Here is a 27,796-nt window from a genome sequence, read left to right on the forward strand (position 1 = left end):
ACACACATATATATATATATATATATATATATGGTTTTGGTCATTATTATCTATATACATATATATATATGTGTGTGTTTTTGGTCATTATTATCTGTCTTTTTTCTCTAAACCACTATGAAAAAAAAAAATATATATATATATATATATATATGGTTTTGTTCATTATTATCTATATACACACACATATATATATATATATATATATATATATATATATATATATATATATATATATATATATATATATGGTTTTGGTCATTATTATCTATATACATATATATATATATATATATATATATATATGTGTGTGTTTTTGGTCATTATTATCTGTCCCTCCGCGCTTTTACTGTGGTAGCTCGATTAAGACAATAATAGTGTTTCCGTTTCCGGTCCGGTTTTTTTTTTAGAGACTAGCGCGCGCTGTTCAAAACACGGAGAAGAACCGCGGCAGAAGAAGAAGAAGCAACGACTCAAACTTTATACCCACATTTATATAGTTTTATACTCCACAGAAACGTGTCCGGTAAGAGATATGTATTATAACAGTTAACGTGTTTACTGGTTGTGTTTGATACGTGGCTGGTTTCTCTCCTAAATGACGTAATTACGGAAAAAGTGACTGACATGTTGAGAACAAACAGCCGTTAAACAGCCGTTAAACAACCGTTAAACAACTGCTCGATGTTAAGATGTGTTTATTAGCTTCAAAAACAAACACAAACATGGAAACAAACCGGTAACATGTGCTCCATATCGACACGTTAGCTAGTTTGTATTGAGACAGTCACCTTACGTATAAGCTAGCTAATCATCCCGCCAATTATCCATTCATCTCGTTAAATAAGCGCTTCTCTTAGCTAACATGTAATGCTAAAGCTAACGTTCATGACGACATTAATCCACGTTTGTGCACAAACAAGATGATGTCATTTTTTGGTGTGACATTAAATTGAGAACGGAGATCAATTATCCAATTCTAGCTACCAATAACCCCGGTGTACTAGTTTACCGGCTTCATGCACATTAAGACGGTCACACCAAACTACTGTTGAAAATCTGCCAATTTAACGTCAAACACTAAAGTGACCTTTGCAGTCTGTGACCTTTTTTCTACTACCAACAGGAAGCGTTGTGGCACTACTTATGGTGGCTGTTATTGTAAAAAAAATAACTATATCCAACAATATCACTGTGGGGAATTAATTTGATTTCTTCAAATAAACCATTTATCATCATCATTTACAAATTGGTATTAATCATAATGTGTTACTAACAATACATCACTCCATCTACCTTGAAGCATCCCTTTATTTATTTATTTGACAGGCATTGTTACACTTAAAGGTCTCGTATTATAAAAAAGTGAGATTTTCATGTTTTTTTTATTATAAAGCAGGCTTAAGTCCTGTATAAATACTGTGAAAGTATCAAAACACTCGATCCATGGAGTAATACTCACAGCCCGTATTTAGAAATTGTGTGTTTGAAACAAGCCGTTAGGATTTCTGTCCATTTGTGATGTCACAAATCGATAATATTTAGACCATTTTAAAGTTTCAAACGTAAACATTCTAAATGGGTCCCAGTTTATATCCTGTTGCAGTGTATGTGAATGTCATCAACTGACAGGAAATACACATGGACCCAAGCTGTTGCCTAGCAACGCAATTCTGTTGCAATTCTGTCAAAATACACTAAAACGGAGCGTTTCAGACAGAGGGTGAATACAGGCATATTCAGGCAGACAGTATGAATATACTGGTATTTTTTAACATTACATCAAGGTATTTTTGAACATTACAGCATGTAAACATGTTCTAGTAGAAACACGAAATACAAGTATGAACCTGAAAATGAGCATAATATGGGACCTTTAAGAAAAAATACATAATACCATATCATACATAAAATCACATAATACAACATCGTAATTATTTTCTTGTACACCCAGTATTAGAGTAAGTGAGTTGTGACACTACAAATATGTTAGAGGGAAATGCTTCCTCCTGTTTTCTGAGTTTTTTTAGATGCAACATGCTTAAAGTTGTGATATTTTTTATGTTAATCTAGAAAACCTGCTAATGTTAATCTGTGTGTGTGTGTAGGTGAAGTTTGTGAAAATGATGCCCACTACTACCAGGAAGAGGAAGCTCTCCTCTCTGGACTCTGACAGGTGAGTTGTGAACACACTGACTGGATTTAAGCATTTGGCTACTCTGAAAATGTACTGTACTTGTGGCACATGTGGTAAATTCAGATGTAACAAATGGGGCTAGGTATTACATTTGTAATTTAATTTACTTTGATCAGACAGTCTCTGATTTAAATCAAAAAGTTTGCCAAATTCAGACTTTTATCCAATGCTAGGCAAGCATTTCTACAGCAGTACAGTATCATATCGACACTAGTATGGAAAAATCTCAAAACAAATCTCAGCCCCAGTAACAGTAAACAGTTATTGATATACTGTGTATCCTCATGTGTTCCATACATTTCTGTCAAACATTTTAACAGTTTATTTTCCTTATTTATTCATATCTGAAATCTGCCATTTTCCTTAATTCATATTTTCATTAAAGTATTCTGGGTTTAACATTTCTAGTTGCATTTGGTTTATTATTTGTATTGCCATCTATGGATATATGCTGTATTTTTGTTGGTTTTACAATTTTACTACATGGGTATTTGTTAAAATCTGAAGAGAGGTTTTCATCTGGGGAAACTTGGTGAAAGCTGTGTTGGATCTGTAGCATTTGCTGTTTCTCATCTCTCACTGTGACCCGATCTTTTGTTACCTTAACTCCAGTAACCCGGCCAAGAACAGGGTGAGGGAGGAGGTGTCCCCCGTGAAGAGGAGCAGCCCCAGGAAGCCGCCACAGTCTCCGATCAGGAAGAAGCTTGTCGGGCTGCTGAACAAGGAGAACTCTTCCTCGCCACAGAAGTCCCCACGTAGAGCAGCAGGTAGGGTGGACTAGTGAACGCCATCGTTGGTAATTTTGGATCAGCCGATGTGGTTTATACAGTTTTTCTCAATTGTTTACAGTATATTTCTGAGAGCATACCCCATATTCTCAGAACTCTACACACAAATCCAAAAACACACACAAAAGGCAAAACATTGCTTTCAAAACAATGTTATGTAACGTTACATACACACCATCATATGAATAGACATTTTTAATAACTAGTTGAACACTGATTTGCTTTTGACGACCTGAAAAAACGCCCAACATGCAGTGCTCAGCGCCTTGTCACGCTGCTTTTACCATAGCGAAAATGTGGTGGACACGGCCCCTTTGGCTCCTTCTTCTTCCTCATCCTCCTCCCCGTCCTCTCTCACTCCTCTTGCTAATCTTCTTTCTCCTATGTCTCATCCATTGCTCCCAAAACAGAAGAGCTTACCTGTGGCCCTTTTTATTGCTAAAGCTCTGATTGCTAACAGAGAATGCAACATGTGTTTGTCTATGTGAGGAGTGAGAGTGGATAGTAGGGACGTTAAGTTAAGCATTTTGAATGGCAGGGTGTTCCACGTGAACTTAATCGATTTTATCCTTGAAGATTGTGCCAAATGTAGAGACTTGTGTGTTGTGTTTTGTAAAAAGTGTGGTTTAGAACTTCAGTCTGAATGTAAAGCAGGAAATGTGCTTGTATTTTAGCAGAATTGGTTCACGGGGTTGGTATATGATTTACATGTTGTGGTCACTGTGTCTCAAGTACTATTGTTGGTGTGTAAACAATTGAGAAAAACTTTAAGTCTAAACAAATGCATTGCATTAGTAGAGTTAGGACATGCTGTGAAATGACTCCATCCTCCCCTTTTCCACATTGTTTCTCACACATATATATCATCTTTTCTAGGCTCTCCAGCCAAATCACCTCGTAAATCTCCGTTCAAACCTTCCATGGTTACAAGCTCCTTCTATGGCCAGAATAAGCCCATCTATCTCACTCCACTAGAGAGGAAGGCGATAAAGGAGTCCCGGCCTTCTCCTCCTCCTCCTTCCTCTCCTTCCCCTCCTTCCCAGGAGAAAAAGAAGAATAAGAGGAATGTTAAAGGAGGCAGGAAGCAGAGAAAGGTGGCTGCAGGATCTAGTAATGTGGGGAAGACGGGTACCAAAAGCAGTGCGACATCTCCAAAGATGATCAAGCTGTCCAAATTTAACAGCAGGTTTGTTTCCATATAAGTCACAGTCCATTCGTTGCTGTTTTGTTGGTGCTTCTGCAGCTTTCTGACCTCATGTTCTAGTATCATCATTAGTGTAGTTTTAGTTATAATTTATATTTAATCTGTATTTGCAATCATTGCATCATTTATTTCAACAGTGTCGCTGCTAAACCAGCATCCACTACAACCGCTGCTCCCTCCAGCAGCGCTAAGCCAGCAGAGCCCAAGAAGGCAATCACCATCACTTTCAGCAGCCTGAAACCCAAACCGAAGATCTTTGTAGGTGCAGCTTTCTTCAGTACAGGGAAGAAACCTTCATCCATGTACAAGAAATCTGCACCAAAATCCTCGACCAGGTCAGCTTCAGTCCCTAAAAGCAAAGCTATCCTGCTGCAGACAACGAGTGAGAAATTAAAGCCACCTGCTCAGGTGATGAACCAGCAGCAGAAACATCCTGAAGAGGTGAGTAGAGCCACTGTGTTGGTTTAGACCAGGGTTATAATAGTTATGAATTTTCAATTAGTTTTTATTTTATTTTGGTTTTGACTTTTCAGTTTTGTACTGGTTGTTTCCTGCAGAGTGCTGTCAAGACTAAAGAGAACCAGCCGAGCACAAAGCAGAGAGTAAAGTTTGATCCGTCAGACTGGATGGACCCTGTTAATGAACAGCCTGAAACTCCACAGCCATTCAGGTGCTTTACTGCATAAACGTTTGGCTGTCTGAATAATCCCCCCCCCCCAAATTAAGAAGAAATTGTTCCAACCTTTGGACCGACACATTTCTGAATGTTTAGATGTTGGGGTGTCCTGTGCACAGATTTGTAATTATACTGGGGAAATGCATTGTTCCAGGTCATCAATAACCTTCATCTTCTTCCTGCAGCTCTCCTAAAATGTTGTCGAAGAAATATGGGATTACCAAACAGCTGAATATTGTGTTGGCAAGGACCCCAACAGCAAGTCCTGCATCCACAGCTGCATGCCTCAGTACTCAGGTACAGCAGACATATACACACATTTCATAGATAGGATTTTTTTCAGATTCTTCATGTTTAAAATCTTGATTATCCAACTTAGCTTTACTTTAGCTGCAGGTCTTAATCATCACTAGACATTTGTAGCTGAATAAAAATGATGTTGACCTCAACCATACATTTATTTTTATTTTTCTTCTTCCAGGACGGTGGCTCTGAGTTTGACCTGAGTGATATAAGTCCCACCAGTGCTGCTGCCAGCCCACTCAAAGGTACATAGACACACAGTTTTTACCAGTTCAACATCTGTAGCTGATTTCACTCCACTGAGATACTGATCAGCACACATCAAATCATAGACACTTCAGCAGCTTTATCCAGTCCACTCACCTTGTTTTGAGGTTTCAGATGTTTAAAATATCTCCTGTTCCATGAACGCTTTATTTTAAATATCTCTTTTTATTTTCTCCACAGAATCTGCAGCGGTGTATCCCATCTTTGGCTCTGCCTCCAAGAGGTGAGACAGTCTGTTTAGTCATCAACAGTTACCACGGCACAATGAAAAGATTTCTTGTATGACGCAAAACAGGAAGTTGTATTTCTAGCTTATAAAGAGGTAAAGCTTTGAGGTTCTGGCAAAAGAAGATGGAAGCATTTCTTCCAACATGTTAACTCTCTTCAGTAAAGACAAAAACAGCAGGGAGATGGGAAGCAAGATCAATGACAAGTTTTACAAAACAGAATATAATGAGTAGCCGCTGGTGTCAGCTTTTGTTTATTTGATTACTTCTGTCGCTCTGACAAAATCCTTTAGTACCATGTTGTGTTTTGCATTAACCCACTAAAACTACAGTATGTTCTGTTATTTTGCTGTCCTGTAGGTTAAAGAGTGCCTCTCGGCGGGCACCAGTGTCCTGCAGCACCCCCTCTGGCCCGATAACGTCACTGCAGACTACTCCTGCAGCCAAAGAGCGACCTGTTCGCAGGAAGAAAGAGAAACAGGACGACGACCAGCTCATCATCGTACGTTAATATTTATATTCTCAGGCTTTAGACTAGATTTTGGTACATACTTGAGCCCAGAATACATATTTGATGGCTGGTGCAGATACTCTATATTGAAGCTGGTTAATTTTTTGTACGATTTAATGCCAACTACAATATAAATTTATATGCAAAAAGTAGGTTGGAAGGAGGGAAATTAGAAATGAAGTGGGTTTTTTTCTTTCAGTTTACATGCGTCAATTTCCCTTCCATTTGTCTTCCTGTGTGTGTTAACTGCATCTTTCTCTGTATTTTTCTTCGATCAGGACGCAGGTCAGAAGCAGTTTGGAGCGATGACCTGCAGCTCGTGTGGGATGGTGTACAGCGCAGAGAACCCAGAGGACAATTTCCAACACACCCAGTTCCACCAGCGCTTCATTGACTCCATCAAATTTGTGGTAAAACTTCCTTCCTTCCTTCCTTCCTTCAATCTCCCTGAACTGAACTCTCTAGGGAGACACCTTATGGAAAGCCGTTTTAACATTTAATAGCTGTACTGGATACGTGTCTATTTATCTATGTTACTTTCCTCCTCCTATCCCATGCTTTAGAAAGATATTCAGAAAATACAAAAGACAATATCAAAACGATATTCAATTAAGGCTCCAGTCTCCATACCTGTCAAATCTAGACCAGGAACATGAACCTTTTTTAATAATATTTGTCGTAAATCATGATATAAATGACAAAATAAAATTCAGTTCACAATATTGACAGTCTTTCGTCTTCAATTACACGTCTGTTTCAATATGTAGTAGTAATATATCACTTCTTAACTGTACTATTTACTCTCCCTTCATTCTTTTTCATTTCTGCCACTGAAATGAATAAATTACTTATTTTTATTTGAAGTACTATTTTGCAGCGATCTTCTGCCAAGGCTGCTGGCATGAGTTTGTTTCATGGGGAGGTGAGTTTGTAACTGCAGCTTCTCTCTGTTGTGTTTCCAGGGCTGGAAGAAGGAGCGGGTGGTGGCCGAGTTCTGGGATGGAAAAATCCTCCTAGTCATGCCAGATGATCCCAAATATGCCATTAAAAAGGTGTTGGTTTGCACTTCAGCTGGTTTCTCACAGTTCGTGTGTGTGCTGTAAAGTATGTCTCCACTTCAGTCTGTAAAAATTATAGTTCAGCTAGCAGGAAATTTGAAGTCAAACATACTCCAAAGTGGGTCATATTTGATGAAGTGAGTGTGTGAGAAAGTGTACAAACTAGTTTTTCCATGTTGGTGTTCATGCCTCATTCCTCACCGTGTGTGTGTGTGTTTTCAGGCTGACGACGTGCGGTGTGTAGCGGACAGCGAGTTGGGTTTCCAGCAGGTGACTCTGAGCAGACCCACACAGGCCAAGACCTACCTCTTCATCAACAGGGAGCGCATGGTGGTGGGCTGCCTCGTCGCTGAATCCATACGCCAGGTAGGGCTGAAGATGTGTGTGTTTGTTGGGTTAGTGTGTGGTAGATTCAGTCCCATTCTATCTCTTCTGGTATTTGTCCATGAAGACCTTCATACAGCAGTTCCCAACCGTTCTGGCACATGGCTGCTTAAAACTAGTGACTAGTTCAACCAAAAAAGTTATCAAGTAATAGACATATTATTATAGTATATTTGAGGGAGTATTTGTGTAGTTCTAAACCTTTTTCCTCAAGGGACCCTTTTCTTTCATTGAGTAAACTGATGACCCCTGTCTAAGTGACATATTTCATGTTCTATTTAATACATAACGATGGCAGGACATAATAACTGATAAAATGTACAAGTAACCCTTAATTAACCTTTGTATCCTATTTATACTCTGAACTAAAACAGCCATCATTTGCCTCTATGAATTGCCAGCTTAAGTCACATCATGGGCTTATAGGTGTTGTGATTTTTGTACGTAAACATTTGACAGTAAATTGTGCTCGTTCAGTGCCTTGTGTCGATGACGATCCACTTTTTGTCCCTGCAGGCTTACAGAGTCCTCGAGCAGCCGGACCAACCCAAAGACATGATGAAGGATGACTTCATGGAGCGACACCGAGCCTGGTGCTGCTCCACCGTCCCAGAACAAGCTCTGTGTGGGATCAGTCGCATCTGGGTCTTCAGTCTGGCCAGACGTCAGGGCATTGCCACACGCATGCTGGACACCGTCAGGTACAAAGTCTTCTTACTTTTGTTGCCCAAATTGGCACATATTTTCATTTTAGCGAAGAAATTACCACAAAAAAACACATTCAAATAGCATTTGAACTCAACTTGACAGCATTTATATCCTACATTTAAAGAAATTGCTCTTAAAGGCTTTCAGTAATTACATCTCTCTTGTTGTTTTTTAGGAGCACCTTCGTGTACGGCAGCCATCTGACCAAGGAAGAAATCGCCTTCTCTGACCCGACGCCTGACGGCAAACTGTTCGCAACCAAGTATTCCAACACACCAACATTCATGGTTTACAACTTCATTGCATGAAGTAAATACGTGGATTAAAGATGCATGGTTTCAACTGATGCATTTGAAGTATTACATATTAACAGATCTTAAGGCAATTGTTTAATTGTCTTTTCATATGCAAAGCAATAACTGTTCAGGTTTTTTATAAGGGTGCTCCGATCAGGATTTTTTGGGACTAATCACGACCGCTAGAAGCAATATAGATCGATCGCGGAGTCACCGCTATTTCTCTGCGCCGGTCAACAAGCAATTCTGCGTCTGCCTGCCTGAAGTCGGGCTGTTCAGACAGTATGCGTCGCAGAGCAAGAATCGTGTACGTATGTCCTGCTGTTAAAGAGCAGGCAAATGAGTATTAAAAATGTTTCAATTCAGAATCGATGAGTCATCTGATCGGCTCTAATGATCTATCTTTAAAGAGACCACTGATCAAACTATTTAGAACGAAAATCAGCTAATAACGATCGGAGTACCCTTAATTTTTCATCTTGACGAGGCTTTAGTTTGTGTTGGAGTGTGTCAAAGCCTGTATAATTTCAATACGTTCCGTGTTCAGGATTAAAGGTACAGTGTGTAGGATTTAGTGGTGTATTTTCAGATTACAACTGAGTACCCCTTCGCTCACTCCTCCCTTTCCAAGACGGCGATAACTTGAGCTGGCGAGTGCAAAACTGGTAACGTCGTTCGCCTCGCTAAGAGGCCATCCTTACCATAATAGCACTAGACGGCGGCTGGCGGTACCACGGTTTTGCACTCTGCGGCTCACATTACCAGTTTCACAAGCGTGGCTGAGAACTACAATGGCCCTCAGGTAACATGAAAGGCTCTCTCTAGATCCAGTGTTTGGTTTGTCCGTTCTGGGTTACTGTAGAAACATGGCGGACTCCATGAAGAGGACCTTCTCCCTATGTAGATATAAAGCTCATTCTAAGCTAACGAAAACACAATGATTCTTAGTTTCAGGTGATTATACACTAAAGAAAACATAGTTATAAATATTATATTCCATTTCTGCTAAAAGATCCCCGGAAGTCCTACACACTGGCCCTTTTTTAAGTCGTTTTTAAAGATTCATGATACACCTGTTGTCACTCAGTATTTATACTCTATAATTTACTGTTGAATGTATATTAGCAGCGTTTTCTATTCAGATGTTTATATTCTGCTAAATAAGGAGCTTGAAACTGCAGCGACGGAAAATATTTCCTATTTTTGCATGAAAGAAAACTAGAAACCTCCTTTTGGTTCAAATGTTTGCTACAAGTTCGAGGTTTTCGGTACGTTTTTGGAAGGAAATATGTTGATAGGCCTGTTGTAAGTTGGATGCCATTGTTGTTTAGGGGCATTCTACTTTGTAAATACATTTAATAAACGTTGCCTTTTGTTTTATGATCCTAAATGTGTTTCTTGAAAATATTTTTGCACTGACTGTACACTAACAGTTCACTTAAAATAGATGTATATAATTATATTGTTACTTCAAGAGGAGGGACTATCGTCTGTGTAACTGCAAATAGAAATCAGAGTCGTTGAAAATGTTGGTAGATAGGCGGAAAATAATTTTTAAAACAATTGCATGAACGATTAGTTTTTTTTTTTTTTATAATTTAGAAGCTGTGTTTCCATTCACATTTTTTATGCATTTGGAAGCATTGCAATAGAAAAGCTGTATGGAAACGGCAAAATAGAGGCAAAAGAAATGCTCCCAATCCCGTATTTGGCACCTTTAATTACTAAAAACAAAGAAAGCAGATATTATTGCATCTCAGCTCATACAAAGCAGATTCCCGTTAACCAGAGCTGCAGTACAATCTACCACAATTATGCCATAGACACTGATACATCAGCGGAATATATGCAATGTATTAAAAAGGTAAAATATTAACACAGGACAGCGCTAGAGTTTTATCAAGAAAATATCAAAGTTTATAGAGGTGCAGAAGCAAACACACACGAGAACTTGAACACTTACACTAAAAGTTGACGTACATAGAAGAAAAAAAGAATACTGTACAGCAAAGACAACATACAAATAAATGACAGACTAATTGCTATTTAAAGTGTCAACAGATAAAGATGGACAGTATAGAAATTACAATGAGCTACAAAAGCTTATCGTGATTTGTCAAAGGCAACCGATACTTTGACCAGTGACGTATTTCTACGTCAAAATTGGGTGTCCTGGAGCTTCTAAATTAATACAAAAAACCCCAAGCAAACTAGTGAATATATGGTCAGAACCTCAATCCCCTATCAGTTTATCCCTCTAATATAAATCCCCTTCAGCCAGTCATTAACAATTAGCTTATTCTAAGATCAGAATGCTGAATTATTTGTAGAAATCAGTCGATAACAATCACCTCACTAGGCATTAAATCCAGCGGGGCATTGCTCTCTAAAGCCTGGACGATCTGGGCGGCAGAGGGTCTCTTCCTCGGGTCCTCCTCTGTGCAGAGACAGAAAAGCTCCACCGTCCTCCGGTACGAGCTGCCCAGAGCCTTGACATCCAGCACCGGCCTTGTCCCCAACCTCTCATAGTAGGCGTCCTCGTCAAAACTCTCCTCCATAGAGTTCTCTGAAATACAAACGCACCATTTTAACACGCTCTGTTTGAATGTAGCAGCTTGTATTGTCAGAAAATCGACAATAGGAAGTTTTTGAACGGCTCTAATGCCTCGTTTATACTCCTAAACGGACGCATGCACGGACAGCTGCAGGCGCTTAGTAGTTCTGTTTATAATGTTCGCTTTTTTGCAAAGTACTACACTATGAATTTTCTTCGACATATTATACTATGACTTTTTAAAATGTTTTCTGACATATGAAACTTGACTTTTTTTGACATACTATACTATGACTTATTTTTTCCACATACTACACTAGAACTTTTTTTAATTTTTTTGACATACTTTTAACTTTCTTTATTGTTCGACACGCTATACTATGATTTTTTTTCATGAAAGTTTTCGACACGATATACTGTGACTATTTTTTTTTTTTACGACACAGTATACTATGACTTTTTTTTCGATATACTGACTTTTTTTGACACAGTATACTATGACTTTTTAAAAAAAATTTTTTACATACTATACTATGACTTTTTTCGACACATTATACTGTGACCTTTTTTTTTTTCGACATACTATACTATGACTTTTTAAAAAAAAAATTCGACATACTATACTAGGACTTTTTTTCGGAAAACTATACTGACTTTTTTTTTCGACATGCTATACTAGGACTTTTTTAAAAACTCTTTTCGACAAAGTATACTATGACTTTTTAAAACTTTTTTTTGACACATACTATGACTTTTTTAAAAAGTTTTCGACACATTATACTGACTTTTTTGACACCGCCACAGAACTATAACTGAGCTTTAGCCTAAGTAGAACGCAAATCAGCCGGATGTGTGGAGAAAGTACGAAATTCAGGGGGGGCTTACCTTCATCCTCTTCCTCATCGTTGTCATCATCCTCCAGCATCTCCAGATGAGGCATGGCCAGCGTAATCATCTCCCACAGAGTCAGACCGTAGGCGAAGATATCAGCCTTGTCGGTGATTTCTCCGTCCTCCTCCAGAGCTTCCTTTGGTTTCCACGGCTCTGTGCCGATGTACTCCGCCTTTGGGTCTGACACTGAGGACAGAGAGAAGAAAAACATTAACTAGAAGGGCACTCGGAGAGCACAGACCTCCACCAAGGTTGTTTCCATACGTGAAAAATAATGTGTGATTCGAAGCCACTCCAAAATCGAATGGGATCTTCCTTCCAATTAATCCCGCAAACAAAAAGAAACCAACAAACCAAACTGAAAACATAACCTCCTTGGCGTAGACAATGAAACCCAAATTGGGCTGGATAAAAATGTAATTACAAAACAAAACATTCAATTTGTCTGTGTTTCCATAATAGACAAAATAGTGTCAAACACAAAACTAAATACAAAGCGCATGTAGTTCTGGCTTTTTTTGTTTTACAATTGCAACGACAAAGCAAAGATCCAGAAGTTTGCAATTAGTTTAAAATAAATAAAGGACACCCCCACTGGCTGACATGTATGTACAAGAAGAGTCAAAGCATGAGAGACTAAAGACTTTTTGTTTCTGTCCGGGCACAGGAACAAAGCTAATCAGCTGCTATAAACAGTTGTTTCCAACCAAATCTTTTCTGCCAATTCTGTGCTTTACTCCGTGATTATTCCCACTTGTAATGTTTACACACACACAAACACAACTCACGGTCAAGTGAGTGTGTGTGTGTGTGTGTGTGTGTGTGTGTGTGCACATTACATCATTGTCTGATGACACAATTATTTTAGAATTGATAAAATTAGAGTTTTAAAGTTAAACTTAACTCAGAACATTTACTCAAGTACTGTATTAAGTAAAGAACAAGTACATCTACCTGTACTTAAGATTTTATCAGTCAACTTATGCTGTGTTCACACCACAAGCGTCACAGCAACAGGCTACAAATCATTTTCAATGGAACCCGGTGACATGAAGCTATAAACTGACAGCCAACTCTTGTTGCTGCATGACGCCAACATACAAATAAAGTTGAGCTGGTCTCAACTTTTTTCAGCGCTTCAGTTTGTAGCTTCTTTTTTAGCCTGTTACTGTGTCGCTTGTAGTGTGAACGCAGCATGACACTGGTGTTTTGCGATATGACTGTTTACTGTAAATAAAAAATGTAGATACAGACAAAAAATCATGTGCTATATTTTCCCTGTTGTCTAAAGCAATGCACAACTATTTTCAGCTATTTTCAAATTCAAGGATTTTTGAGGAGCTAGAAATAAATTGTGTTGTTTTTAAGATGTCCCTGAACTTGTGTACAAACAGTGATCATTGTGGGAGCTCCCACTATTTCTCTCACAGAAAGTACAGTGCTGTATTTTCACATCAAAGCTACTCAGTTTATTTTTATCCTGACTGACATGAACACAGTTACTAATTACCTCTCATGTTCTCGTCCAGCTGCAGAGACACACCGACGTCGCAGATCTTAACGGTCTCAAAGTCGCCCTTGATGACAACGTTACACGACTTCATGTCGCCGTGCAGCAGCTTCTTCTCATTGTGGAGATACTGTGGAGAGAAACAAACAAAGACTTAACAATGTCCTTCTGTGTTTATTTGGTTTTGTTAAACAATCCTCATTTCTAAAATTAAATTAGAAAGATGGCTGATGAGGAGACGAGACAAATATGTTTTGGGAAAGAATGAACGACTGATGTTGTCAGTGGGTTTGTCTACAGTTTCCCATGGATATTTTATTAAATCATATTATTCTTTATTATTAGTATTATTATAAATAAAATAATAAATAAATAATAATATTGTTAGGAGTAAAGAAACCAGTAAATATTCACATTTAAGAAGCTGGAAAGAGGTAATTTTGACATATTTTTCTTTAAAAAAATACTGAAACCGATTAATCAATTATAAAAATACTTTCCAAAAATGTAATAGTTGACAACTGATTGATTAATTGCTGCAGCTCTAGAAGGTTAATAGAGGATGATTAACAAGCAGGAGGAGGTATAAACTACAAAAAAGAGCAGCTGATGTGTGCAGTAATCTGTCATATGAAGACAAACATGAGTATAGAGGGACACAGGTGTGAAGATAATCCAGATCTGATACATGTTAACACCAAGAGTGTCTGTGATTTACCTGAAGGCCACGAGCAACATGCAGCGCTACTTTTTCTATGTTGGCAGCGGGGAACGCTTTCAGGCCGTCCTCTCTCCTCTTCTCTATCAGGTCATTGAGGGACTGCTCTCCTCCGTACTCCATCGCCAGACACTTTGATCCATCTTTGGCCGTGGTGAAGGCACGAAACCCTTTAATGTTGGGATGATAAGGACACAGAATTAACAAAATGAGCTATTAATGCCATACTTGTAACATCAGTCAACACCAGATTGGTGTACTTGGTGGGAAATTAAAATGAGCTGACTAACAAGCCATTGAAAAGCCTAGTTTTAGCATTTGCTTCCACATTTGTCCACTCAACCTGAATCTTAAGCAAGTTTACCTTTATGTTGTCACTTTACCTTCCTACTGCCGGGTGTAAAACCGTGGTAATGCCGTTCGCCTCGCTCAGAGGCCATCCTTACCATAATAACACTTCTTTAAGAGCAACGGAAGTCAGACAGCGGCTGGCGGTACAACGGTTTTGTACTCTGCGGCTCACGTTATCGCAGTTTCACAAGTGTGTCGGAGAACTACAGTGGCCTTCAGGTAATGTAAAAACATGAAAGGCTCCCTCTAGAGCTGGTGTTTGGTTTGTCTGTTCTGGGCTACTGTAGAAAACATGGCGGACTGAAGAGGACCCGCTCCCTATGTAGATATGAAGAGCTCATTCTAAGGTAACGAAAACACAACGATTCTTATTTTCAGGTGATTATACACTAATGAAAACACAGTTATGAATATTATATTCCATTTCTGCCAATAGATCCCCTGAAATGTTACACACTGTTCCTTTAATGAGTGTTGTTGGAGGGAGTCTGAGATCCAAGTCGCTGTTGGAGTGAATATTGTGAGGCCTTTATCAACGTTACGATCAATAATGATTCTGCTGTTTGTATCTGAAGTGTAAAATGTCCCTTAAAATATTCCTGTGGTTTACAATGATGCCAGAGACACAAAGAAGCATTAAATCATTCATCTATGTATTATTTTCTGAAGAACGTCTGTTACACTGGCCACTGTAAAGTGCTACACCACAGTGTATGTACCGTGAGCCTGCGGTCGTGTCTTACCAACAATGTTTGGATGATTGATTCCCTTCAGGACCTCCGCCTCCTCGTTCAGGCGCTTCTGGTAAACCGCCGTCTGTCCGGATGCACACCTGCTGTTGATCTTCTTCACAGCCCAGGGAGAGGCATTCAACTTTCCCATTCTAGGATTCATTTGATCAACAACATATACATATTGTTTATCATTCATATGCAGTAGGCTTGGGAAACAGCACTATTTAACAATTTATACTGAAGATGGATTTGCACAGTCATGGTAAATATATTTTGACTTAAACTATTTTTATTTTGATGCATGAAACTCCATGCACACATTTGGTACTTTAGTTTGGCTTTGCTAAAGTACATACGTCATTCATTGTGATTTAAATGTTTAGGAATCTACTCGCCTTTGTCATCCAGTATGCATCTGCAATACACTAAAGCAACTTTTCTTTCAATAAAATGTACATTTCAGCAGTCCTGTTCTCACAGTATTATTTAAATGAACTACACCGAGGGACCATGGTGAACCATTTCTAAAAAAAAGCCTAGGATTTGTTTAAGTTAAGGGCTTTTTGGTGAATTGAACCGCAACAGATAGATATTTTGAGCTATATTCTTATATTAAAGGGTGAAGAAGAAAGAGGAGAAATGAGGAGATATACATTATTATAAACAATGTATTTTTATAATCAGAGAACATTACAAACCTGTTCATGAGGTAAACGTTGACTCCAGTCCCACAGCCCAACTTCTTCATGAAAGGTGAGGCCGGGATGGTGATCGGGGTCCCTCCGCCGCTTCCAACGCTCTTCACTCGGACGTTTTTAGGGGTCTTGAATGCGCCCTCGTCGCTGCATGAGGTGGGGGAGGCCATTCTGTCAGAGGAAAACAAATACTACAATAGTTAACAGGGGAAAACACATAGGGATACAGCTAATAACCCAAACACATAACATTTAATCCTAATATCAACACTAGTGACTTAAGGGGAGACCTTTTGTTTTTCATGTACTAGTAAATTTTGAGACTTTAACTATTAGTTAAAATTGTTTACCCTAGTATTCACCAATATGTAGTGGATTTTACAATATATATCTTTAAAGGCCTTTTTTTCAGACTCTGAGCCAGAAATCTCCACTTCAGTAGCACTTACATCCAACTTTACAGTTTTATTCCCATCTATATTCTGAAGGTGTTTTACAGAGGGGTTTGTTTATATATCATTCCTGATTTATATAATATTTTATTCATAAAAACATGGATTTTATTTTCAGCTGTTGACAGTATTTTCTAAAGAGACATCCAAAAATCCCTCTGTAAAAACCTTTGACTCTATGTCAACAAAATAGAGCAATAATTTTGAAGCTGGCTTTATCCGATGTTCAGATTTCTGTTCTGGAAAGATAAGATAAGATAAGATAGAACTTTATTAATCCCGAAGGAAATTCTTGTGCCAGAGATTGCTCAGAAATACATCAAAATTACAACAAGTTCATGTGTATAAAAAGAAAAGTACTATTTCTAGCACCAGTGCCTAAAAGAATAACAATTAAGTAAGATACATTTAGTAAAATGAGTAAATAAGATAGGTCAAATAAAAAAACAGAAAAAGAAAAGAAAAAGAAATGTATGCAAATTAGCACATTATTTGATAAGATAATACCTCATTTGCAAATTCAAACAAAATTTCTTAGGGTGTTGTCTGTGTTTTATTTATCTTATTTATTATTATTTGTTTTCCCCTTTAACTACTTATGTTCTTTGTATTTGCTTATCTCCATTTTTGTTTGCCCTTAGTTCCTAGTATTGTCTGTTTTTGTTGATATATATATCAGAAATGAGGCGTTATACACACCCCACAGAAGTCTGTATCACTGACATGCACATGCTTCCCAATAAACATATTTGAAACAAACATACAAATTTCAGAAAACTTTGTAATACAAAACTGAATCAATAAAATGGGGAAGTTTCATGGTGGGTGTCAATTGTTATCCCCTGGGATGTCTCCCCTTTAAAGTCCTAAAAGTTAATATTTTATAGGAATAAGTGACGTTTTGATGCATGTGATATAAGCCGAATTAAAATCTAAACTGTCTAATGTTTTACTAACTATGTATAAAGTTATTTTAGTCTAAGAATACGTAAAACAACAATAAAACGCATTATTTTGAATGGAGTCTGGCACAGTAGTCTTCATTAATGGCGTTAACTTTAAACGTTAGCTTCGAAATAAAGTGACACGTTACTAATGTTGTAATGAAGACAGCCGGATTTAAGGTGTTTTTATAGTGTTTTGAGTCAGATAAGTCCATAGTTTAGTTAATAAATGTAACGTTACCTGCGTTTTCTTTCACTGTTTCACAAACTGAACTGAACTGATGAAGTTTAGATTAAAACGCGCCGAACATTCAAAATACCACTTCCGGCTTCAACCCGGCTGCACGACGGAGGCCGCGGAGGGACAAACTGAACGGAGGGCGATTGAGGCTGGGTAATGAAAACAGCAGAGTTAAAACTAATTTCTTTATTTGATAAGACTTAAGGGCAGGGGTCAGCAACCTTTACTATCAAAGGAGACATTTTAGGCAAAAAATAAAAAATAAAAATCTGTCTGGAGCCACAAAACATTTGAGCATTGTGATGAAGGTAACAGTTTATAGTCTAAGTATATAGTATATAAGTCTAATGCAGTGAGAGCCAAAGAGCAAATGTACTACGGAGTATTAGGGCCACATTGAGGGAAAAATAATCTGAGATTTACAGAATAAAGTCATAATATTATGAGAATAATGTCGTATTTTAACGAGAAAAAGAGTCATAATTTACGAAAATTAAAGTTATAATTTAACGAGAAAAAAAGTCGTAATATTACGAGAATAAAGTCATAATTTAATAAAAAAAAGTTGTAATTTACGAAAATAAAGTCATAACTTTACGAGAAAAAAAGTCGTAATATTACGAGAATAAAATCAGAATTTAACAAGAAAAAAGTCGTAAAATTACGAGAATAAAATCATAATTTAACAAGAAAAAAGTTGTAATATTACGAGAATAAAGTCATAACTTTACGAGAATTTTTTTTTAATATTACGAGAATAAAGTCATAACTTTACGAGAAAAAAATTATAATATTACAAGAATAAAGTCATAACTTTACAATAAAAAAGTCATAATCTTACAAAAATAAGATAATAATTTAACAAAAAAAGTTGTAATTTATGAGAATAAAGTCATGACTTTACGAGAAAAATAACATGTAAAATTACTACTTTATAATATTACGATTATTATTCTCGTAATCCTATGACTTTATTCTCGAAATCTCAGATATATTTTTTCCCCTCAATGTGACCCTAATACTCTGTCGTACCATAGACCTACAACAATGATCAATAAAAATGAAAATGTAAACAAAAAACAGTTATTCATTTCCATTTTTAAAAATCCACAGGGAGCCACTGGAGAGGAGCTAAAGAGCCTCATGTGGCTCAAGAGCTGCAGGTTGCTGACCCCTGCTTTAGGGAGTATACATGTTATTAACTGTGATTATAAAGATGGCTCAGCGTTACTCTAAATATATTTCAACATGATTTTAAAATCAGTTTCAGTTGTAATATAGCTTTTCACCAACAGAGGGCGGTCACGTTATAAAATAGATAGATAGATAGATAGATAGATAGATAGATAGATAGATAGATAGATAGATAGCTAGATTAATACTAACTCTGAATTTATACAATAATGATGATGATGCCAGCACAAGAGATTGCAAGGATTTTCTAGCTTTTGAGAATTTAGTAGCCTACTTTATATGTTTAAAGGTCCATTTTCATGCTCACAAAAATTTCATGAAAAAAAGTCAAAATATAGTATGTCAAAATTTCATGAAAAAAAGTCAAAATATAGTATGTCGAAAAATTTCATGAAAAAAAGTCAAAATATAGTATGTCGAAAAATTTCATGAAAAAAAGTCAAAATATAGTATGTCAAAATTTCATGAAAAAAAGTCAAAATATAGTATGTCGAAGAATTTCATGAAAAAAAGTCAAAATATAGTATGTCGAAAAATGTCATGAAAAAAAGTCAAAATATAGTATGTCGAAGAATTTCATGAAAAAAAGTCAAAATATAGTATGTTGAAAAATTTCATGAAAAAAGTCAAAATATATTAAGTCGAAAAATTTCATGAAAAAAAGTCAAAATATAGTATGTCAAAATTTCATGAAAAAAAGTCAAAATATAGTATGTCGAAGAATTTCATGAAAAAAAGTCAAAATATAGAATGTCGAAAAATTTCATGAAAAAAAGTCAAAATATAGAATGTCGAAAAATTTCATGAAAAAAAGTCAAAATATAGTATGTCAAAATTTCATGAAAAAAAGTCAAAATATAGTATGTCGAAGAATTTCATGAAAAAAGTCAAAATATAGTATGTCGAAAAATTTCATGAAAAAAACTCAAAATATAGTATGTCGAAGAATTTCATGAAAAAAAGTCAAAATATAGTATGTCGAAGAATTTCATGAAAAAAAGTCAAAATATAGAATGTCGAAATATTTCATGAAAAAAAGTCAAAATATAGTATATCGAAAAATTTCATGAAAAAAGTCAAAATATAGTATGTCGAAGAATTTCATGAAAAAAAGTCAAAATATAGAATGTCGAAAAATTTCATGATAAAGTAAAAATATAGTATGTTGAAAAATGTCATGAAAAAAGTCAAAATATAGTATGTTGAAAAATGTCATGAAAAAAAGTCAAAATATAGTATGTCGAAGAATTTCATGAAAAAAAGTCACAATATAGTATGTTGAAAAATTTCATGAAAAAAGTCAAAATATATTAAGTCGAAAAATTTCATGAAAAAAAGTCAAAATATAGTATGTCGAAAAATTTCATGAAAAAAAGTCAAAATATAGTATGTCGAAGAATTTCATGAAAAAAAGTCAAAATATAGAATGTCGAAAAATTTCATGAAAAAAAGTCAAAATATAGAATGTCGAAAAATTTCATGAAAAAAGTCAAAATATAGTATGTCGAAGAATTTCATGAAAAAAAGTCAAAATATAGAATGTCGAAAAATTTCATGAAAAAAAGTCAAAATATAGAATGTCGAAAAATTTCATGAAAAAAAGTCAAAATATAGTATGTCAAAATTTCATGAAAAAAAGTCAAAATATAGTATGTCGAAGAATTTCATGAAAAAAAGTCAAAATATAGTATGTCGAAAAATTTCATGAAAAAAACTCAAAATATAGTATGTCGAAGAATTTCATGAAAAAAAGTCAAAATATAGAATGTCGAAATATTTCATTAAAAAAGTCAAAATATAGTATATCAAAAAATTTCATGAAAAAAGTCAAAATATAGTATGTCGAAGAATTTCATGAAAAAAAGTCAAAATATAGAATGTCGAAAAATTTCATGATAAAGTAAAAATATAGTATGCTGAAAAATGTCATGAAAAAAGTCAAAATATAGTATGTTGAAAAATGTCATGAAAAAAAGTCAAAATATAGTATGTCGAAGAATTTCATGAAAAAAAGTCACAATATAGTATGTTGAAAAATTTCATGAAAAAAGTCAAAATATATTAAGTCGAAAAATTTCATGAAAAAAAGTCAAAATATATAGTATATCAAAAAATTTCATGAAAAAAGTCAAAATATAGTATGTTCAAAAATTTCATGAAAAAAGTCAAAATATATTAAGTCGAAAAATTTCATGAAAACAAGTCAAAATATAGTATGTCGAAGAATTTCATGAAAAAAGTCAAAATATAGTATGTCGAAAAATTTCATGAAAAAAAGTCAAAATATAGAATGTCGAAAAATTTCATGAAAAAAAGTCAAAATATAGAATGTCGAAAAATTTCATGAAAAAGTAAAAATATAGTATGTTGAAAAATGTCATGAAAAAAAGTCAAAATATAGAATGTTGAAAAATTTCATGAAAAAAGTCAAAATATATTAAAGCTGCAGTGCGTAGAAATCCGGAAAACGCAAAATCCTGCATCCCCTCGAGCTGCTCTCTCCTCTCTCTCCTCTCTCCGCTCTCCTCTCTCTGTCCGAAGCCCCTCCCCCCACACGAGAACGGGCATATGCACGCGCTTCATACGTGCTCGCTACATCTGAGGAGGCTACCGCAGCGAGCTACACATTACCTTCTAACGACATCAACAGTTTGGACTGTCTTTTTGAAAGTCTGTCTTTCTTTTTTTGGGTTGTTTTGAGGTGTAGGCAGTTGCTGCCAATGCTGGAATAGCAAGCTTTCCAGTAGGTTGTTCCGCCATTGACCGAGGCTTTCACTATCTGCAGAGACCAGACGTGAACGCGCATCTCCTTTTGTGGAACAGCCAATAGGAACGCTCTCTCTGAAATGCCCTGTGATTGGTCAAAGTCTGCCGTCACGGGCAAGATTTTCTAAAGCCTGTAAACAGAGCCATGAGGAGGTGCAGAGGTGTAGTTTTCTCTCAGATCACTTGAAATACAATATGCTGAAAGGTTATTATGGAATTTTTGCCAAATTATGCCAAAATATTGTTGCCTACTGCCACTTTAATGCTTTATTTTGTGTTTTCTACTAGAACATGTTTACATGCTGTAATGTTAAAAAAAAACTTTATTTTCCTCATGCTGTCGGCCTGAATATACCTGTATTTAGCCTCTGTCTGAAACGCTCCGTTTTAGTGCATTTCAATGGAATTACAACAGAATTGCGTTGCTAGGAAACAGTTTGGGTCCATGTTTACTTCCTGTCAGTTGATGACATTCACATACACACATCAACACGAAATAAACTGGGACACATTTAGAATGTTTATGTTTAAAATTGTGTAATGGGTCTAAATATTGTATATTTGTGACATCACAAATGGGCAGAAATCCTGACAGCTTGTTTCAAATGCAGAGTTTCTGAATACGGGCTGTGTGTATTTCTCTGTGGAATGAGCGTTTTGGTACTTTCAAAGTATTCATATAGCACTTAAACCTGCTTTATCTTAAAAAAAGACATGGAAATCTCACTTTTTACAAAATGTGATCTTTAATCTTCATCACAGCATGTGTCTGTCCTCTCCTTAATATCGGGGCCTTGTACGAAAGAATTTCACTCATTCCGACGATGAAGTTGACCTCCGACCTCGACTCTCATGGTCCCATTATTGTTTCATCTCCTTCACATACTGCAGATGTTCCCTGCCGGCTCCTCTCATTGTGTGGAGGGATAACCGTTTCATTATGAGGAAGAGGAGCAGGAATGTGGTCCGATGACAACTGGACATGGATGGGAAGCCATCCCTCGTTCCCCTAAAGGCAAATGAGCTTATGTTTGAAATGGGCTCATGCTGCCACATGTTGTGGTGTATTTTATAGAATAAGGACGGGTAACTCTTTAGTCAGAGCACAAAAAAACACCCAGAAAGAAAGAGAGGATGGTGCTTAATGTCACCATCAAATTAAGAACAGTCACATACCTTAATGTAATGATTCAAATACAAAAATGAGAGGAGTATTGTGTGTCAATTTCTCTCTGTTATGTCATTCATGCAGCTTGAAGGAGGTTAATATTCAATTTACTTTTATCATGAGATACAACCAGATGTTTGCTCACATATGGGACAGAACGTATATTTATAATGACCATGTAAACAACAACAAAGCACGTACAAAATATATTTTGTTTTGAACCACAAAAAATATTTAACAGATAGGAATCCAGGACGTTCATGCACCACATGGCAAAACATATTTGGATATCTGAATATTACACCTCCGTTTTACTATCACAATGTGAAGATATTGCATGCTGTACTTTTTTTAGCTGTGGACGTTGTTACATAACACGCTTACATTGCATATACAACATGTCTTCCTCTCAGCTCTCAGGAACTCCTGTGATTTATCTCTAATAGTCAGGATTACTACAGATTTAGGAGAGCAAAAAATAACATTTTTTCAAGAAATTGAGAAAACAATCTCACCACAAGGGGATGATTGAAAGCCTAAGAACAGCTAAATGGACCCTGTGGTGAGATTGTTTTCTCAACTGCTGCTTTCAAGGTCTAGGAATGAACTTTGAACCTCAGATTTTAAGGTTTAAGGTTTTCAATTAACGGACCAATTTATAAAAAAAATAAATCTGATGTATGAAATGACAGCTCTAAAACTGCACATGTACAGTGAAAGAAAAAAAGAGCTAATTAAATTAGCAGCTAAGGAATATAAAGTCCAGTTTTATTCCTTAAATGCAGATGCAAATCAAGCTGACAGCCATATTATTAGCTCACATATCATGTATTTATAATGACCATGTAACAACACAAATATATACGGCTGCACCCTCTTAGTCGATTAGTCGATTAATCAGTCGTTTTGGTCTTAGTCGACTAAAATTTCTTTCTAAAAATCCATCCATCCATCCGGCCAACCATCTACTGCAGCCTACACGTGTGTAAAATTGGTTCCACTTGCAGAACTGTAGTATATATTTCACTGTATCTAATAAAAACTAATATAAAGTCTTACCTCCCTGGAGGATAAGTGAAACCACGTTGACCCGAGTCAAACCGGCTTCACAGTCTTTGTTCTGACTCTCGGCCATGTGTGTCGGACATCAGGTGATTTTTCATCCAATCATTTCTACATCCGCTTCACATGTGGAAACCATCATACTTGTAATTACTGTTCAGAGCTGTCAATCACAGCACATGCGTGGCGTTACATGCCCACGTGCTTCAGGCCGCGCTTGTGATCATGTGTGTAACTGAAACACAAGTTTAGCTTCCTCGCTCTCTCTTCACCTGCTTGACGTCTAAAAAGTGCCTGTTTCCAATCCACCTCTCAATGTTATCAAGAATAACAACACTTCACCTGTTTAAACAAATCTACATTTTATTACTTCAGCAGTGCATATACAGCATTTTAGTGGTACAAATCAACAGAACATAAAGTAAAAAGTGAAGCACTGTGTTGAGTATGTTCTTGACATAATCATGTTTGATTTAGGCATTTATTTTTGTACGTATCTTGTTAACTCCATAGCCCTTATATGTGTTATGACCAGCACAATGTAATAAAAAACAGACCATTATACCAACGTATAGCACAGTAAGGTCTTTGTACAACAAAGTATACATTTTAAAAATATGACACATTTAAGTGATTAAGTGCACTTTGCAATGTGTTCTCACTTTCATAAGCGATGGCATTAGGCTGCATTATATTTTCAAAGTCAAATATTCAAGTTATTTGACCCCGTGAGGCAGAAGCATTGATGTGAGGTCAGCGGAGCCTCTGACCAATCAGGAAATCACATCACAAGCGTTTTATCCTTCTGATATCTGAGAGGCTGCAACTTCGCCGGGAAGGAACATCAGTAAAAAATACATTTAGTTGTGAGAAGAGGATCAACTGGAGGAGACACTGGGATTGCACATTTCTTTATGGTTGAATTGTGCACATATGGTTTTGGTATGTGATTGGTCTGCACAACTTTCACATGTTACCGTCTCCAGAATCCATATTTACCAGCATATTGTAAGAGTTAGAAGCATATTCTTTAAGGGGAAATACCCCAGGTGAATAGGATAAAAAATGTAACAAGTAGATATAACCATGAAACTTCCCCAGTTGATTACTTACAATAAGGCACTTATTTTTTGTATTACAGGTTTTCTGAAATGTTATGTTTAAATGTGCAAATGAGGCACTATCATATTAAATGTGTGCAAATGTGCACACATTTCCAGAAGAGAAATCTGAACATTGGATAAAGCCAGGTTCACAATTCTTGTTTCATTTTGTTGACATATTAGAGTCAAAGGTTTTGGAACATATTTGGATGGAGTCAAAAAAAGCAGCAGTTTGCAGCAGGAGACACAAATGCAATTTCTTGGGATTTTGAACATTACAAAGTTATGTATATGTACTGTATATTAAAGAGGAAAAAACAACCAACCAAACTAACAAACCAACTACAATCAGTAAAAAAAAACCCAGGACAAAGCAACTGTGTTTTTACTTTTCAGAGCACAAAGGATAACCTACAGTACTATTGATCCTACGTGATTATTCCATACCTGTGAAATGCACAATCTACTGTACCTTCCTCCAAAAGCAGCACCTCGAGGTGACAGTGAGCAGCCAAGTTGTTCTGAATATGCATCTAATTTTCTTTAACTTTAGGTAAATGAACTGCAGGAGGTTTTTTGTTGATATTTTTAATAATCCGCTTAATAAAAACATATTCAAAATGTATCATGATTTCTATATCCAGTCCCATTGGAGCTCTTGACATTGATAGTAGAACACAAAAGTGTGTATCACTTACATTTCAATCGGTGTAATTGAAATTTGGGAGCTAAAAATTGAGTCATAAGTGAGAAAAATGGTACAAAAAAACAAAACAAAAACAAAACTGATTTACTGTAGCTGCTTGGTCTGCCAATCTCCAACCAATAATCTCCTAACATACCTGTAAATAAAAGGCCTAACTGATTCTTAGTGCTCCCATAATATCTTGCTATCTATGCTGTAAATACTAGACTCGGCTCACTGAGGTATAACTGTGACTCTAAGACATTTTTAGGGAAGTCCAATCTACTGGCAAATACCTATCATCTGATAATGAGGAGACCAACTATGCTATTTTCCTATTAAACATCACATTCTGAGGACTGAACACATTGGTCTTTACTTTTTCCACTTTGCACCTCTTAACTTTCAATCTGTACAACAGTTTGGGGCATTAGAAATTTGGGGGCTAAAATTTCATTTATGGGCAAAAAAGTTTTTTGAAAGTGGAAACGGCACCAATCTCCAACCAATAATCTCTTAAGTTATCTGTAAATAAAAAGCCTGAGTGACTGTTGTTTCGCCTCGCTGATCAGTCAAGATCACAAATGTCAGGGTCATGGATGAGAGAAGCAACTGACATGAATAATTATTAACAATATCCTGCCAATAAAGTTTGAACGTTAGCAAACTTGTGCTGCAAATACTTGACTCTGCTCACTGAGGTATAACTAGAGCAGCTCTGCCTCTAAGAAATGTTATGGAAGTCTAATCTACTGGCAAATACCTATAGTATAAGATAATGAGGACGTAGATGAGATGAGATAACATTGATCTTTACTTTCTCACACTTGGCACCTCTTAAGTTAAAAAGGAAATGGCACCAAATCTGATAAATTGTCTCTCTTCAGTAGCAAAAAAGAAAAGAAACAAAAGCTGGGAGCACTGCCATGTCTTCGTAGCTACACTGATAGCTCCTGCTGCTATCAAAATAGTTTAACATTAATGAATATTAAAGGCCTGCTGGGATCAATACTGTGGAGTAAAACATACTGAAACTTGCGTAAATACAAAACTATTTTCTGAGGAAGTGCTCCAAGGGAATTTCAATCATATTTTGTTTGTTTCTCTGTTTAAAAAGAGGAGAAAATATACTGAAGCAGCTCTGGGTGTTATCTTTGGCTTAGAGCTTTAAAGTAAAAACTCCTCCATGGCCAAAGTGCTGAATGTGACGCCTGTACAAGATTAATGAGGGTCATCAGGTCGAGACCTAAAGAGCTGGCTGCCACTCAGTCGTACTGTCAGCACAGAAAAACAGAGCTCATATTGTAAAAGTGTGTGTGTGTGTGTGTGAGAGAGTATAACACTCAATCATGCACACATTAGTTGGGAAGTATTCAACTCTATAACCTTGTAAATTTCTAATTTGTTCCATTCACTCCTTTTAAGCAAAACCACCTCATGGACGACAGAAAAAGACAAACTACTGGACATAAAAGTGTAATCGTACCATATATCAAGCTGCTAATACTATAAATTAACTGTATATTGACTGTTATATGTTGGATTGTTTGATGGGTCCTTTGATGATTCGTGTCATAAACTTTGTACTTTGGCAGAACCAAGTTGCTGAGAGATCTGTCATCTGTATTTTAATGTATGTTTTATACATTTAAAGGACTCGACTGCCCAGAAATCCTTTGAGCTGGTGTCATATGTGGTTCTGTCACTGTCAGCTGCTGTATTTCACATGTCATTATTATGTTTTATTGCTTCCTGTGCAGGGAGAAGAATTCCTCCCGCCTGATTTTGGGCAAATTAATCTGCTGCATTTCAGCTTTAAAGTGCCACTTTTGGATTCATGCAGATGCAGTTATACATTAAAGTCTGACCTGGTCTCTAGGGCTGCAGCTAATGATTATTTTCATTGTTGACTGATCTGTTGATTATTTTCTTGATTAGTCGATTAGTTGTTTGGTCTATAAAATGTCAGAAAATGGTGAAAAATGTCAAAGCCCAAGATGCCGTCCTCAAATGTCTTGTTTTGTCCACAACTCAAAGATATTCAGTTTACTGTCATAGAGGAGTAAAGAAAACAAAATATTCACATTTAACAAGCTGGTATCAGAAAAT

General features: G+C 36.4%; 2 protein-coding genes across 2 annotated transcripts; one reads left to right on the forward strand and one right to left on the reverse strand.

Moving 5' to 3' along the window:
• The first annotated feature begins 382 nt into the window (after nt 1–382).
• On the forward strand, nt 383–8,669 carry esco2 (establishment of sister chromatid cohesion N-acetyltransferase 2). Its single transcript, XM_037750953.1, has 15 exons — nt 383–526; nt 2,109–2,176; nt 2,810–2,964; nt 3,862–4,171; nt 4,327–4,630; nt 4,747–4,859; nt 5,051–5,162; nt 5,347–5,413; nt 5,616–5,658; nt 6,023–6,164; nt 6,452–6,583; nt 7,136–7,225; nt 7,454–7,597; nt 8,132–8,316; nt 8,499–8,669. Exons 2-15 carry the CDS (start codon nt 2,124–2,126, stop codon nt 8,629–8,631), a joined length of 1,983 nt encoding a protein of 660 aa, XP_037606881.1. The 5' UTR covers nt 383–526; nt 2,109–2,123; the 3' UTR covers nt 8,632–8,669.
• Nucleotides 8,670–10,459: 1,790 nt separating this feature from the next.
• Nucleotides 10,460–17,861, reverse strand: pbk (PDZ binding kinase). The gene is made up of 7 exons (XM_037749860.1): nt 17,710–17,861; nt 16,076–16,243; nt 15,387–15,526; nt 14,293–14,462; nt 13,575–13,704; nt 12,059–12,250; nt 10,460–11,185 (listed from the first exon to the last, which is right to left on the reverse strand). The coding sequence occupies exons 2-7, from the start codon at nt 16,240–16,242 to the stop codon at nt 10,953–10,955; spliced, it is 1,032 nt and encodes a 343-aa protein (XP_037605788.1). The 5' UTR covers nt 16,243; nt 17,710–17,861; the 3' UTR covers nt 10,460–10,952.
• Between the last annotated feature and the right edge of the window lie 9,935 nt (nt 17,862–27,796).

This window comes from Sebastes umbrosus, chromosome 18 (assembly GCF_015220745.1).
Source record: "Sebastes umbrosus isolate fSebUmb1 chromosome 18, fSebUmb1.pri, whole genome shotgun sequence".
NCBI lineage: Eukaryota > Metazoa > Chordata > Actinopteri > Perciformes > Sebastidae > Sebastes > Sebastes umbrosus.

What these genes read in the sequence shown, in the direction of transcription:
- esco2 (XM_037750953.1), top strand. Translation starts at nt 2,124, where the DNA reads ATGATGCCCACTACTACCAGGAAGAGGAAGCTCTCCTCTCTGGACTCT. An exon ending in TCCTCTCTGGACTCTGACAG is followed by an intron (nt 2,177 to 2,809) that starts GTGAGTTGTGAA and finishes CCTTAACTCCAG; the next exon opens with TAACCCGGCCAAGAACAGGG. An exon ending in GAAACTCCACAGCCATTCAG is followed by an intron (nt 4,860 to 5,050) that starts GTGCTTTACTGC and finishes TTCTTCCTGCAG; the next exon opens with CTCTCCTAAAATGTTGTCGA.
- pbk (XM_037749860.1), bottom strand. Translation starts at nt 16,242, where the DNA reads ATGGCCTCCCCCACCTCATGCAGCGACGAGGGCGCATTCAAGACCCCT. An exon ending in AACGTTTACCTCATGAACAG is followed by an intron (nt 15,527 to 16,075) that starts GTTTGTAATGTT and finishes AATGAATCCTAG; the next exon opens with AATGGGAAAGTTGAATGCCT. An exon ending in GCTGGACGAGAACATGAGAG is followed by an intron (nt 12,251 to 13,574) that starts GTAATTAGTAAC and finishes CTCTGTCCTCAG; the next exon opens with TGTCAGACCCAAAGGCGGAG.